The sequence below is a fragment of the Pelophylax lessonae genome, assembly GCF_965119305.1.
Source record: "Pelophylax lessonae genome assembly, chromosome: 11".
Classification (NCBI taxonomy): Eukaryota; Metazoa; Chordata; class Amphibia; order Anura; family Ranidae; genus Pelophylax; species Pelophylax lessonae.
Window position 1 is genome coordinate 191,968,951 of NC_138778.1, and position 14,240 is coordinate 191,983,190.

Genomic DNA, 14,240 nt, shown 5'->3' on the forward strand with positions numbered 1-14,240 from the left:
TTCAACCCCACCTTGTTCAATGGCTTTACCATGCAGAGGCAGAAGGTGGTCAGTGCCAGGATAAAACCAGGGTCCATGTGATAAACCCACACTGGAAAGCTCCACATGCTTTTACAGTTGTGTTTTGGTAAAGGTGGGAGAGGCCTACTACAGGGACAAGCAAAGCCTAAAGTGAACCTGTCAAGCAAAAACACGGAGGCTGCAATTGTTGTGCAAAATGCTGACTCTCTACCTTTTTTTTTTTTTTCCATATTTTGAATCCTTAATCTTGGAATAAGTATGCAGGGGGGGGGGGGGAGGATTTAATAAAACTGGTGTACACAGAATCTGTTGCAGTTGTGCATAGTAACCAGTCAGCATCTAACTTCAACTTGTTCAATTAAGCTTTGACAATAATACCTGGAAGCTGATTGGTTACTATGCAGAGCTGCACCAGATTCTGTGTACACCAGTTTTAGTAAATCTCCCCCTGGATGTCTTGCTTTTCTCTGAGTTTCTTCACTTGGACTTGAATTACTGAGCCAAATGACTGGTTTACCCAAATTGAGTCTTTCTGCTCACATGGCAGTACAGCACGTCTTAACTTAGACTGAAAGGTCTGTTCATGGTTAGATGATGCTGTACTGCAACAGTATTCCATGTTTTATCGTCCATGACAATTTTTTGTCCTCTTCGTCCTGCAGAACGGTTGAAATAAACAACACTGACGCTGAGGGGAGATTGGTGCTAGCTGATGGCGTCTCCTATGCCTGCAGGGATCTGAATGCAGATATCATCCTGGATATGGCAACCCTGACTGGGGCTCAGGTAAGACTGCACCCAGCCAACATAGATGAGATTAAAGTGAAGCTCCAAGCGCCTAAAAAGTCAGCAGCTACAAATACTGTAGCTTCTGACTTTTTTTAAAAAGAGGACACTTACTTGTCCAGGGATCCCGCAATGTCCTCACCCAAGCCGATTCTTCAGCTGGTTGCAGGCCATGGCATCTCTAGTAAGGGAAACTGGGAGTGAAGCCTTACAGCACGTTTCCTATTGCGCATGTGTGAGTCATGCGCCTCGTGAATGATCCCGTAGTCTTCTTGGACCTCTGATGTGCAAACAAGTGGAGCTTGGCCTTTTGGGTGGCGCTCCACTTAACCACTTACCGCATACTAACGTAGGTCTACGTCGGTAAACTTTGCGGTAGTGTACCGGGATGATGCCTCTAGCTAGAGACACCATCCCGGAACCGTGGTTTGAAGCCGACGGTTGGCTTTTCGTCGGTACCGACCGATGCGGCTCGGAAGCCGCTTGATCGATACCCCGGAGGGGACGTCCCCCCCCCCCTCCCGCCGCCTTCCGTGGCTTTGCTCGGGGCTCCCGTCCCACCGGGAGCCCCGAGCACCCAGCCGGCGCGTCCGTCGGCTGGATGGAGTCCCGATGAATGCCGGGAACGGCATCGATCGGGTCTCCGTTGACGTAACCCGGAGGCAGCGTCCATGACGTCACTTCCGGGTTACTGTGCTGCAAAAGGCGGCAAATTTGAAAATCGGCTGTATGCAAAAACGCCGTTTTTGGCGTTTTGCATACAGGGAAGTGTAGTGGAGGGGTCAAGGGTCTTTTAGACCCTTGATCCCTCCATAAAGTGTACCTGTCACACATATTGCTGTCACAAGGGATGTTTACATTGCTTGTGACAGCAATAAAAGTGATCAGATTTTTTATTTTTTTTTTAAACTGTAATAAAGTTAAAAAAAATAAATAAAATAAATGGGGAAAAAAAAAATATTTAGCCGCCCCCGTCATCGTTAGCTCGCGCACAAAAAAAAACGTATACGCAAGTCGAGCCGCAAATAAAATCGCTGTTCAAACCACACATGTGAGGTATCGCCGCGATCGCCAGAGCGTGAGCAATAATTTTAAAAAAAGAGCTACACTCTAACTCTAAACTGGTAACCATTAAATAAATTTAAAGCGTCGCAGATTGAGATCTCTATTGACCGTAGTTTGTCGCCATCCCACGGGGGGGCGCAATTTTAAACCGTAACATGTTGGGTATCTATTTACTCAGCGTGACATGTTCTTTCACAATCTACAAAAAAATGGGCTAACTTTACTGTTTAGTATTTTTTAAATGCAGTGAAATGTGATTTTTCAAAATTTTTCCAAAAAAATGGCCCTTTAAAGACCGCTGCGCAAATACCGCCTGACAAAAATTATTGCAATGACCGACATTTTATTCTCCAGAGTCTTTGCTAAAATAATATATATAATGTTTGGGGGTTCTAAGTAGTTTTCTAGGAAAAAATACTGGTTTTAACGTGTGAACAAAAAGTGTCCGAAATAGGGCTGGGGCTTAAGTGGTTAAAGTATAACTAAAAGCATTTTTTTTTTTCTAGATGAAGGGTTAGAAACTGTTAGACTTTTATTATTCTGTGTTTACTTTCTCGAATTGTCTTGATCACCCATGTCTCCAGAACTGAGAGGGTGAATCCAAAATTTCAAATAACCACCAGATCAGGAATGAAAGGGAAATCTTCCAGTGGGGACATATTTTCTGTCTAAAAGAGGGAATTTCCCTTTAAATTGAGAAGAACAGGAAGTGAGGAGGAATTTCCCTGACAGCGATTTTAACCCTTTCCCACTCTATCCAGAACGGGGGGAAAAAACGTTTCTTTCCACTGAGAGACATAGGAAGTCATATGTTATCTTGCTGCCTACAGAGGGATTGGACAGTGGCAAACAAATTAAAACTGTAGGCCAGCCCAGGATAGCCAGCGTGTGTGTGTGTTTTTGTTTGTTTTGGGGTTTTTGTTGTGTGCTCTAGGAGGTTTTGTCTTTCTCCTTAATGAAGAGACACAGGAGTTAATGTTTTGAGTTATACTGCTGCATCCATGGAAAAAAAAAAGTGGACCTGACCAATATAACCTCTCCTAACCCCCCCCCCCCCACATGCCTCGGTTTGCTACTAGTGTCCTATGAGGATGAATGAGTTTGCTTTCTGTTGCATTAGGACATCTGCCATCATCCCTTTTTGTCCCCCACCCACCCAGTCAGGGATCCTGGCCCAGCCTTCCTCAGCCATTGTCTTCACCTATGCAGATTTAGTTTCCGACAGTCAACCATGGTTTCCACCCCACCCCCCCCACCCCCCAACAGTGTTGATCCCCTTAAGGGCAATACCCTGTAAACCATTTTCTTTCCAACTGGTAAATTCAAGCCATGGAGAGATTGGCGCACCAAGGCACATCTTGGGCTTTGCGTTGCAGATGAAGACTGTTGGAGGGAGGGTGCTGGGTCTTCCTCAACTGTCTGCAGGTGGAACACACTAGTATCCTTCGATGGGAACATGGAATGCCTTAATGACTTTGTTGGACCCGTCTGCCTCAGATTGGGTCCTTTTTCCATGGCTGATTCTCAAATCCATGAAGAAGGTCCTTCGGGCACTTCTCCCTTTTTTTGGATGCACCCAGTTGATGTCACTGTGATCTAAAAATTCCTGCCCCTTGCTCTTTGGTTGTTGCTGGAGTGGCCCTAACCCTGTGGCTGGTTCTTGTGGTCAGAAATAAGCAGGATTGTTTGTTTATTTTTTTGTTCAGCAGGCTCCTTCTTGTGAATAGGGGTAGCGAACTTCAATTTTGGCTTCATCTAGTTTGCTTTCCTTGTTGCCTATTTTATCTTCCAGTTTAAACTTCTATCGCCTGCCATTGTTGGGTTGCTTCCAGTACACCTTACTGCTTCAGTCATGTTGACTGTGTGGGATCAAATTCTGTGTTCTCTGATGGACTTAGTCACTTTACACCCACTAGTAGGTTGTTGTTTTCTAGTCAAATTGAGGGTTCTTCCCTAGTAAGTGTCACTTAGCAAGGTATTTTTCTGACTGTCCCCAATATTCTCTCTAGACAGGGTGCTCTTATTCCTTAATCTTTATGGAGTCAGGTGTGTAGAGGCTTAGGGCCACCCTAGTTAGACCAGATGGTCTTACTATCTTACTATTACCATTAACTTTTTTTCCTAGGTTCATTCTGTGGACCTGTTGGCTTCAGGCTTTAGTCCTTCAGGCAGCTCCTGAGTTGTAGACCTTTTAGCAACGTCTCTGTTTCCCACCACTCGTTTGACTGCTTTTGGATGTTCCCACAGTAAATGACTTCTGTAACGGAACCGCGACCCAAATGGTTAATGGATGAGAGAGAGAGAGAGAGAACATTTTTGTTTCTCTTTTGTACTCACTGTGAAATCCATCTTCCTTTTTTTTTTTTTTTTTTTTTTTTTTGTCCATAGAGGGACAAATCTGTGTTATGAATATGCTCTTGGTGCTGCTTGTTACCGACTGAGGCATGCTGCTAGGGTAGGGGTTATCCTAGGATTGCCTACAGTTTTGTTTTCCAGTGTCCAGTCTTCTTATAGGTGACAATATAACCCAAAAGCATATGACTGCGTCTCAGTGACCCCCAATCGTAGTTTTAGCTTTAAAAGTACTTAACCTTCCCTGGTTTATTTGATACTTTATAAATGCATCAACATCTTCTGTAGTGCGGTACAAAGTTTTTATATACAGGAGATAAAACACGACTTTAAAAACCTACCCTTTTTTTAAAAGGTCTTACAATCTAGGAGAGGTATAACTGGTAGATGTTGTGAATTGTAGGTAAACTATATGTTGGGGTTTTAATCACCTCTGAAAACATGGCTTTGAGGGGTGGGCATTTAAAAATGTAATAGGTTGGTGAATGCCTGATGGAACATGGAAGAGCGTTTCGGAGCAAGGGAGCAGCATAGAAGTTCTTGAAATTGGTTTTGAGAATGGTTAGCTCACTGGTGGCACATTTTTTTTTTTTTTTTGGCACCAGAAGCTCATCTGGTCATGTTGTTTTGCTGAACTTCACTACTTTTTAGTCACTTGTAGTTGTAGGTGTCTTGTCTGAGCTCAGTTGTTAATTCCCCACCCTCCTGTCCTGTTCACACCTTTTAGGGAATCGCTACCGGCAAATACCATGCTGCTATACTAACCAACAATGAGGAGTGGGAGATGGCCTGTGTGAAGGCAGGCAGGAAATGTGGAGACCTGGTCCATCCGTTAGTGTACTGCCCTGAGCTGCACTTTAATGAATTCTCTTCCGCTGTGGCAGACATGAAGAACTCTGTGGCAGTAAGTGATGGAATGGCAATGAGTGGAAGATATTAAAAAATTTAGTTTCTCTTTCGTTCATTGACGGACACAGCTCCTGCTCTTCATAACCTTTGGGATATACTGCTCCCTACAGCAGTAGGACACTAGGCAAAAAAAGTCTGGCTACACCTATGGGCAGTCCCAGGGGGTATACTCCCTCTTCCTGCTATAGGTACTTTCAAATAGAAATTTTTCTCCTTTTTTCTTTTCCTGTGAGATCTACAATAAACATTTGTCAGATCTACAAATAAAACATTTCGATGGAGAGGGGTTCTGTCTGGAGCGGTGCCCGCCTGGTTCCTGGTATGGTAAGTAGCTGTGCCCCCTCTCCTCCTGGAGGGTTTTGGGGGTGGACTTGGGCCCCTTCTTGGGACAGTCTGTTCCCCTCAGGCACTCCCCCCTCCACATATGTTGGGGCTGTTTGGGTGGTCTTATACACCTCCTGGGGTGGGGGCCAGGGGAGGTTCGCCACCGGCGACCTGGCGATCGACTGTGCGGGGGGGGGTCTGTCCTTGAGGCCTGGGTCCCCTCATGGGTTCTTGTGGGGCCACCATTTTGTTTTAGCCTGTGTGTTTCTATACACGGCAGCCATTTTGCGGTGGTTTGCCATTAAAAGCAGCGGCCATGACAGTGGAGCCCTGTGGGCGGCGATTTTGGCGGTGGGAGCCCCTCCTCATCCCCTGGTGCTGACTCCTGGATCCTTTCACATCCTGATCGCTGCGCAGATTATCCTGGTGGATGCAGGTGCCCATTTCTGCTGGGTGGTGAGTTTGGTTGGGTTCTCTGCCTCTCCTCGTCCTGGAGTCCTTTGTGTCCTGGGTGGAGGTGGTCTTCGGGCGACGGGCTAGCAAAAAGCACCCCCTGCCTTCCCCTGCCTCATCAGATCCTGAATCTGATTCGGTGGACGTGGGTCACCCTGCTGGGTCTGCAACCACGCGCCTGGAATCCTCTGATTGTGAGGATTATTCCTCCACGTCTGCGACCGCGCACGTGTGGGCACTGGTGGAAGCACTGATTGTATCTGTGCTTGAGACCTTGAAGATGGGGGACGCAACTGCAATGGAGTATGCTGCTGCGACGGAGACACAGGTTCTCTCTGGCACTCACAAGCCGTCCAGAGCGGCAAAGGTATTCCCTTTCCCTGCCTATTTTGACAGAATTATCGCTATTGAGTGGGGATGACCACAGCGTCCCCGTGGGATCCCTAAGCGCTTTACTAGGTGTTACCCCTATGAGGAGTCCCTTCTTAGGTAGTGGACTGTTCCACTGGGGGTGGACCCTCTGGTTTCCAGATTGAACAAGGCAACCATGATTCCGGTTGAAGAGTCCCCGGCCTTTAAGGATCCAGCTGATGGGAAGGCGGAGGCTGTGGCCCGCAATATGTACACTCTGGCTGGCTGGTTTGGCACGAAGGCCGGTATTCACCATTGCCCTGGTGTCGCAAACTCTGCTTGAGTGGGCTAAGCTTTTACGCCGTGACCTGGAGGGAGAACCGCTCCCCCCTGCCTTTGCTGCACTGGCGGGCCAGCTGGTCCTGGGGCTGCAGTTTATTTGTGATGCCTCTTTGGATGCGGCTCCCCTAGTGGCTCGGCTCTCTGTTTTGGCCATGGTCCTTTTTGGCGTGTCTTTTGGCTCAAATGCTGGTCTGTGGACCAGATTTTTATAAAAGGCCTTGACTGATCTTCCCTTTCAAGGAGATCGCCTGATGACTTCCTAAAAGGTCTCACGGGGGAAGAGTACCTTTCTTCCGCAGGCTACTAAGGGCAAGGAACCTTGTTGAAGATGTGGGCCTAAATTTTCGACTCATAATTTTTTGTTTTTTTTTGTTTTGTTTTTTTTCGTCCCTCAGGGTCGACTGACAAGGGCTCAAAGCCTTTCAGGTTCCAAACGAACCTGGTCTGGCAAGCCAAGAACGGGCTTCTCCAGACCCACGGACAAAGCTCCTTCAGCACCATATCGGGGGTGGGGGGACATCTTTGCTGGTTTCCGGACCTGTTGACTTCCCTCGTGCAAGATAAGCGGTCCACAAAGTCATTCGGTCCGGCTACAAGATCGAGTTTCGCTCTTGTCCGATGGCAGGGTTTTTTCCTTCCAACTTATGCCTGTCCCCGGACCGCTTACAGGGTCTGTTTGGGGCAGTACAAGACCTGTTACATCAAGGGGTGATTTGTCCCAGTTCCGACTTCGAAACGTTTTACAGTTCCCAGGAAGGAAGGCAAGTGCGTCCAATCCTGGACCTCAAGGCGCTAAACTACTTTGTGTGGGTGGAGAAGTTCAGAAAATAATCCATTTGCACGGTGGTGGCATCCCTACGTCAGGGGATTTCTTCGACTATATTGACATCAAGGATGCTTACCTTCACATTCCAATATGTGCCGGTCACTAGCACTTCCTCCGGTTTGCCGTGGGAGAGGAGCATTATCAGTTTGTGGCGTTACCCCTTTGGTCTCGCATCTGCTCCTCGGATCTTCAGTGTTAGCCCCGGTGCTAGCTTTGCTATGCCAACGGGGGGATCATAGTACTGGACGACTTGGACGATCTCCTGCGAGTGGAGCCTCCTTCTGCTCAGGTGGAAAACCTGAAGATCACAATACGAACTCTGCGGGAGTCCGGCTGGATTCTGAATTTTTGGAAGTCTGCATTGGTTCCATCCACAAAGCTAGACTTGGCCCTAGCCAGAGTGCTCCTTTCTCTGGAAAAACTCCAGAAATTGCAGGCTGCAATTAGTCTCCTGCTGTCCAACAGATGGTCATCCCTCCAGACATGTATGCGGGTGCTGGGCCTGATGGTGTCTACCTTTTTTTTGAGGTGGTTCGTTCTGCACAGTTCCATTTGAGGTCCCTGCAAAGGAAGATTCTGTCCAAGTAGGACAAGACTCTGAAGTCTCTGGACAATCGGATCTGGCAGAGTCGGGGAAGGAGTCCCTGATATGGTGGCTTCTTTCTCTGGTGCTTCGGTTGGGCAAATCCTTCCTCCCATTGTATTGGACAGTGGTCCCCATGAAAGCCAGCTCGTCCAGTTGGGGATGCGTCCTTGGTAAAAATTCTGCTCAGGAGCTCTGGACACTGTAAGAGTCCAGACTACCGATCAAAGTCTTGGAACTCTTGAGTAATCAGAATGTGCCTGGACTATTGGACGGATCGTCTTCAGGGATGTCCAGTGCGCAATTAATCACACATGCAACGGCCGCGGCTTAGAGAAGATCTACCATTGTACGTGGAAGACGTACATTGCGTGGTGTAAGTCTCTCCTGAGGTTCATCCTCGTTCCTTCTTGGTGGCTCGGATTTTGACCTTCCTTCAATGGGAGGGTTGAACAGAAATTGGCCTTGAATATCATCCAGGGCCAGGTGTCGGCTTTGGCGGTCGTCTTCCAACGACCCTTGACCACACACACTCCCTGGTGCGTACCTTTTTTTAGCGTGACCGACATTTGGATTCTCCGGTGCGGCTTTGGGACCTCATTTTGGTGCTTTCGGTCCTCCAGAGAAGCCTCTTTGAGAACGTTCTGGAGATTCCCTTGCTTACGCTGTCTGAGAAGGTGGCTTTTTGGTGGCTATCACCTCTGTGCGCAGGGTGTTGAAACTGGCAGAGTTATCATGTTGTTCACCTTACTGGTGATTCAGAGATAAGGTGGTTATTCACCCCTGTCCGTTGTTTCTCCCAAAGGTTATCTCTGATTTTCATTTGAATTGTGTTGCCTTCCCTGTGTCCCAGGCCAAAACATCCGAAGGAAATTGCCTTGCATTCCTTGGATGTGGTCCAGGCAATTGGAGTGTACCTGGCAGCTCCGGAGTCTTTTAGGAAGTCAGACTCACTATTTGTGCTCACGGATGGATCTCTGAAAGGGTTGTCTGCTTCCTCTGCGACCATTTCAAGATGGATCAGGCTGTTATTCAGGCCTATTCCATCAGGGGTCATGTTCCTCCTTTCCCTGTCAAGGCACACTTTACTCTGGCATTTTATGCCTCCGGGGCCTTCAATCATCAGGTGTCGTGACGCAGGTTTGCAAGGCGACCACCTGGTCGTCGGTGCACACTTTCACAAAGTTCTTTAAAGTGGATGTGTTGGCATCTGCGGATGCTTCTTTAGGCCCCATGGTTTTTTAGGCAGCTCTTTAGAGGACCTGATCCTCTTGAAGCTGTATTTTTTTTTTTTTTTTTCAGGTGAGCTCCAGTTGTTTTGGTTGAGCTCCTGTTGCCTGGTTGGCTACTGTTTTAGCCTTGGAAAATTTTTTTGCTGTTCTCACCCATCATGGTTAACACTGCTTTGGGACGTCCCAATGATTTTAAAGATCAGGAGCTGTGTCCATCAATGAACGAAAGGGAACGGGATTTTTGACTTGCCGTAAAATCCATTTCTCTGATGTTCATTGACGGACACAGCACCCACCCCTCTGTGGAGTTGCAATTCTTCTTGACACTGCTTGTAACAAAACTGAGTACCTATAGAAGGGAGAAGGAGTACCCCCCAGTGTTAATTTCGTCGACTAACACAATTCAGGTGACTAAAATACGACTAAAACTAAAATGGCATTTTAGTCAAAAGACTATAACTAAAACTAAATCGAAATTTGCTGCCAAAAATTAACACTGGTGCATGCTCAAAGCATAAATAATAACATATTAGATTTTTCACTCCAGGACCAGCAGTAGTATATAATGAGTTTGGAAATTGTAGAGAAATGCTTAAATAATGCATTACAAATTACAATTGAACTACACCCATTTGATTATAGATGACTAAAATGAGTTTTAGTCGACTAAAATGTAGGGCGTTTTAGTCGACTAAAATATACTGGAGTTTTAGTCGACTAAATACGACTAAAACTAAAACACTTGCAGAAGACTAAAATGGGACTAAAACTAAAATGCCATTTTAGTCCTAAGACTAAGACTAAAACTAAATTGAAATTTGCTGCCAAAATTAACACTGGTACCCCCTGGGACTGCCCATAGGCTTAGCCAGACTTTTTTTCTGCCTAGTGTCCTACTCCTTCCTGTAGGGGGCAGTATAACCCAATGGTTATGAAGATCAGAAGCTGTGGCCGTTAATGAACATCAGAGAAATTGATTTTACTGTAAGTTAAAACCCATTTTTTTTTTTTTGTTTGTTTTTTCTATACATTTACACATTTAATGTTTTGTGTCTACTTCAGGACCGAGAGAACGCCCAAAGTTCTTGTGCTGGACTCTTCATTGCCTCCCATATTGGCTTTGACTGGCCAGGAGTCTGGGTTCATGTGGACATTGCATCTCCTGTTCATGCGGTCAGTTATATTTCCATTTTTTACATCCTCTCCAAACCAGCTACTTCTTTCTAGACCTGTGCAGAATCTGATACTGACATCTTGTGGTTTATTCAGGCTGCGGTTAAAAATTAAACCACCCGTATGTAATAGAATAGTGGGATATTGTTTTAAAATGTACTGCTAAAAATCACAAAATATAGTTAGCGGTCCCTTCTTCCATCTAACAGGGCAAAGAAGCATACAGTCTGAGACCTGCTTTTTACCAATAACGTTTTGCCTGATATATCACATTAAGGCTGGTTCACATATTACCACTAGCGATTTCACATGTCGCACATAAGGGAGCCTATTCACTTCAATCGGCTACCCTATGTGTGTTTGTCACCCAAAAGAAGCTCCTGCTCGGTTTTGGGTTGACAAGCTTAGCGCATCTTTTAAAAGCGTGTTTTGGCGATTAGTTGATTCTGTGGTGCAACAATCAATTAAGAATAATGGCACCCAAAGCCTCTTCATGTGTTTTTTTTATGTCATTTTGAATTCCAAATCTCGCAATGTGAACGGGCCTGACCGAAAAGAGAAGGGAGACGACTGTTACAACTTCAAGTTGCCCTTAACCACTTGCCCATACCGGGCACTTTTACTCCCTTCCTGCCCAGGCCAATTTTTAGCTTTTAGCGCCGTCGCACTTTGACAATTGTGCAATCATGCAACACTGTACCCAAATTACATTTTTTCACTTATCTTTCAGGACAGCCACCTTTGAGAGACCCTGGCCCCTCCCTTCTCAGGAAACACTGCCCCATCCATACAGATTTAAGTCCCCTGTTAGCCTGCGCCCTTCAGTTCTGGTATTTCCTCCAGTGGTTAGACACCGCCAGGAACCAAGTGCTGAATGGCCAGGGAGCTGAGGCTGTGTTTTCTGGAAGGGAGAGCTAAGGCTTCTCCAATGGCGGCTGACATCTGGGTAGGGATCCTGTTAACCTTTCGGCCGCCTAAAATGTTGCCCCAGATTTTCAGTGGACGTCTGAGGCTGTGGGGGCCCGCTCTTCATTCTTGGGGGAGAGCGTGATGGAGGTGCAGCCGGTCCTCCCGCACTTGCTGCTGGATTGGATGACGGGCGACGTCCCTTACGGTGGAGGGGGGCACTTCTGCCGATATCTGCGACTTCAGGTTCAGGTAATGGGAAACGGGCCGGCTGATAGGCTGGTGTGAGGCAGAAGCCAGGGGACAGCTATAAGCACCCAGGCAGGACCACTCCCAAGGACATGTCAGAGGCACAGGCCTCAGGGACTGCTCCTAGTGAAGCCATCACCAGCCATCCTAAGGTAAGAGAACCTTGGGGTGGCGTTCCCGTACTCCCCAATCCCCCCCCACTAGCTTCACGGTGGCGTCCCCCCTCAGTGGTTTGAATGGGGGGGAGGGGATTTATGTTGGTAATGCTGGGACCCTGGTGGTGGTCGCTCCCAAATACTCTCCCTATGGGACATGCTATGCTTTGTGCTGGGGGGCCCAGATAGGTGCTTAGTCAGTATGTTTTTTCCTTTTGTATTCCAGAGTAAGGCCTCAGACAAATCCAAATCCCCACATAGCGCCAAGAGAAAATGCCCATCATGCAAGGCTACTATGTGGGAATCCTGGACCAAGGCACCTTGTAAAGAGGGTGTGGAGAGCCTAGAGGCTAAGGGACATTCGGCAGAATAAAGTACTGATCTAGCTGCATCTGTCAAGGAGCTTTCTAACACCTTTCAGTCATTTAAGGATTTATTTTCAGATTTACAGTTTCCTCAGCCCTAGAACTCCCCTCAGCCAGCACAACAGGAAAATGCTCCACCTCCACCGGTGGTACCCTCTACGAGTGGGGAAACACTGGGGGTACTGAAAAACAGGGGGGGGGGGGGGAATGTGATCGTACACCTTCAGGCTCCACGGGGGGGGGCTGAATCAGAAGGGGTGGATGGTGATTCCATTAGAGTTTCCAGGTATAAATAACCCTTAAAAAGGTGGAAGATCTTTTGGGATCTATCCACACCACTTTAGGAATCCAAGAGGAGAAGACTTGGTCTCTTCATGACCAAATGTACCTGGGCTTAGGCAAGCAAAGAAGGAGGGGGTCTACCTGGTATACAAAGTCCTTTATGGAAGCTGTCAAAAAGGAATGGCAAGATCCTGAGAGGAAGCCTTTCTTTTCCAGTTCCCTGATTTCCCTTTTCCAAAGAAGACGCGTCGGGAACAAGTCACCAAAATTGTACGCAGGTTTCTCCAAGGCAGATAGACCTAGCCTTTGAGGGTATGGGCTCTCTTCCTGATCCTATGGATAAAAAGATGGATTCTCTCCTTAGAAAAGCTTGGGATTCCTCGTTGGGGAATCTTAAACCTGCCATGGCTATGACGGTAGTTGCCCGCAATCTGGAGTATTGGCTAACCCAAAATAAAGTGCACATTGAAGCTGGCACCTCGAAGGAGACGATCCTGTCTTCCTTCCCCACGCTTCTACGGGGCGTAGCTTATATTGTGGACACTTCTGCCGAATCGGTACGCATGTCCGCTAGATCTTCAGCCCTTGCCAATTCAGCAGGGAGGGCTCTTTGGCTCAAGACTTGCCAGAGCGATAGCAGGTCCAAGGCTAAACTGTGCGTTTATTCCCTCTTACAGGGGACCACCTGTTCGGACTAGGCTTGGAAACTGTCCTGGATCGGACAGCAGACAATAAAAAATCCTTTCCTTTTAAAGCGTGGACGTATTGAACCTCTCAAAAAGAAGTCTTACCCTCAGATAAACTTCTGTACCGAGGAGCAGAAGAAATATTGGGGCCAAAGAGCAATAGCGATAGACCTGAGAGATGCCTACCTGCATATTCCCATATCGGAAGGGTGTCAGAAGTTTCTCAGGTTGCAAAGAAAAGAGTGCCCAGATGGGACTTTGAATAAAGTGCGCGCAATAGTCACTACTATGGAATAATGAATGTATTTGTTTATTATAAAAACATAACTGAATATTAACAAGTACCGACAAGTAATAGATGTCAGATATTAATACAAAACATGATCAACATGACAGGATTACAGAGCAACTTGCATATGAAGCAATAGACTTGGTATATAGCTTAAATTGAGTAAAAACATACAATACGAGTATAATGGTTAATGCACAGGCCAATGAGCATCAGTAATACACAATGTTAACAGGCGCTTGATCACATATCGAACCAAAAGTCCATAGTGTTAAAAGTCATTAATGGCACAGGGGGAGAAAAGTCCACCATGCAGGGCAGCCATTCAGAAACCAAAGCCAGGGGTTCCACAGGGCTAAAACAAAGACAAACAGAGGCGCCTCTAAGTGTAGACCTTATGCAACAGGTTTAATGAATAAAATTATGCATTCACGTTAGTAAGCATATATTCATGCCCATAAAACAAGGTTCCAGTGTGGAGAAGTGTAAATCATCCGGTCATGGACATCCGTCCTGCTGGAGCCGAAATCCTTTCGCCGTGGCCGGCTTGTACGGCAAGGTTAGAACCAGGAAGTAGGCTCGGTGTATTTGCTTGACAGCGAGGCTTGGTGGATAGTCGAACCTGGATGATGTCATCTGCATGTGACGCGTTTCTGAGCGTGCTTGCTGCCTGGGGGAGGGCAGCCGCGCTCCTTCTTCACGGCAAGTATCTTGCTATAAGTCTATTGCTTCATGTGTATGTTGCTCTGTAATCCTGTCATGTTGATCATGTTTTGTATTAATATCTGACATCTATTACTTGTCAGTACTTGTTCATATTCAGTTATGTTTTTATAATAAACAAATAATAATAAACAAATACATTCATTATTCCATAGTAGTGACTATTGC

The 14,240-nt window shown here is 46.6% G+C and overlaps 1 protein-coding gene across 1 annotated transcript in view; it reads left to right on the plus strand.

Annotated features, from left to right (window-relative positions):
- NPEPL1 (aminopeptidase like 1) overlaps positions 1 to 14,240 on the plus strand; it is a 41,529-nt gene that overhangs the window by 22,825 nt on the left and 4,464 nt on the right. The window contains exons 9-11 of the mRNA XM_082272337.1: positions 684 to 807; positions 4,952 to 5,128; positions 10,307 to 10,417. Coding sequence (XP_082128463.1) covers positions 684 to 807; positions 4,952 to 5,128; positions 10,307 to 10,417 — 412 coding nt within the window. The remainder of the gene's footprint in view (positions 1 to 683; positions 808 to 4,951; positions 5,129 to 10,306; positions 10,418 to 14,240) is intronic.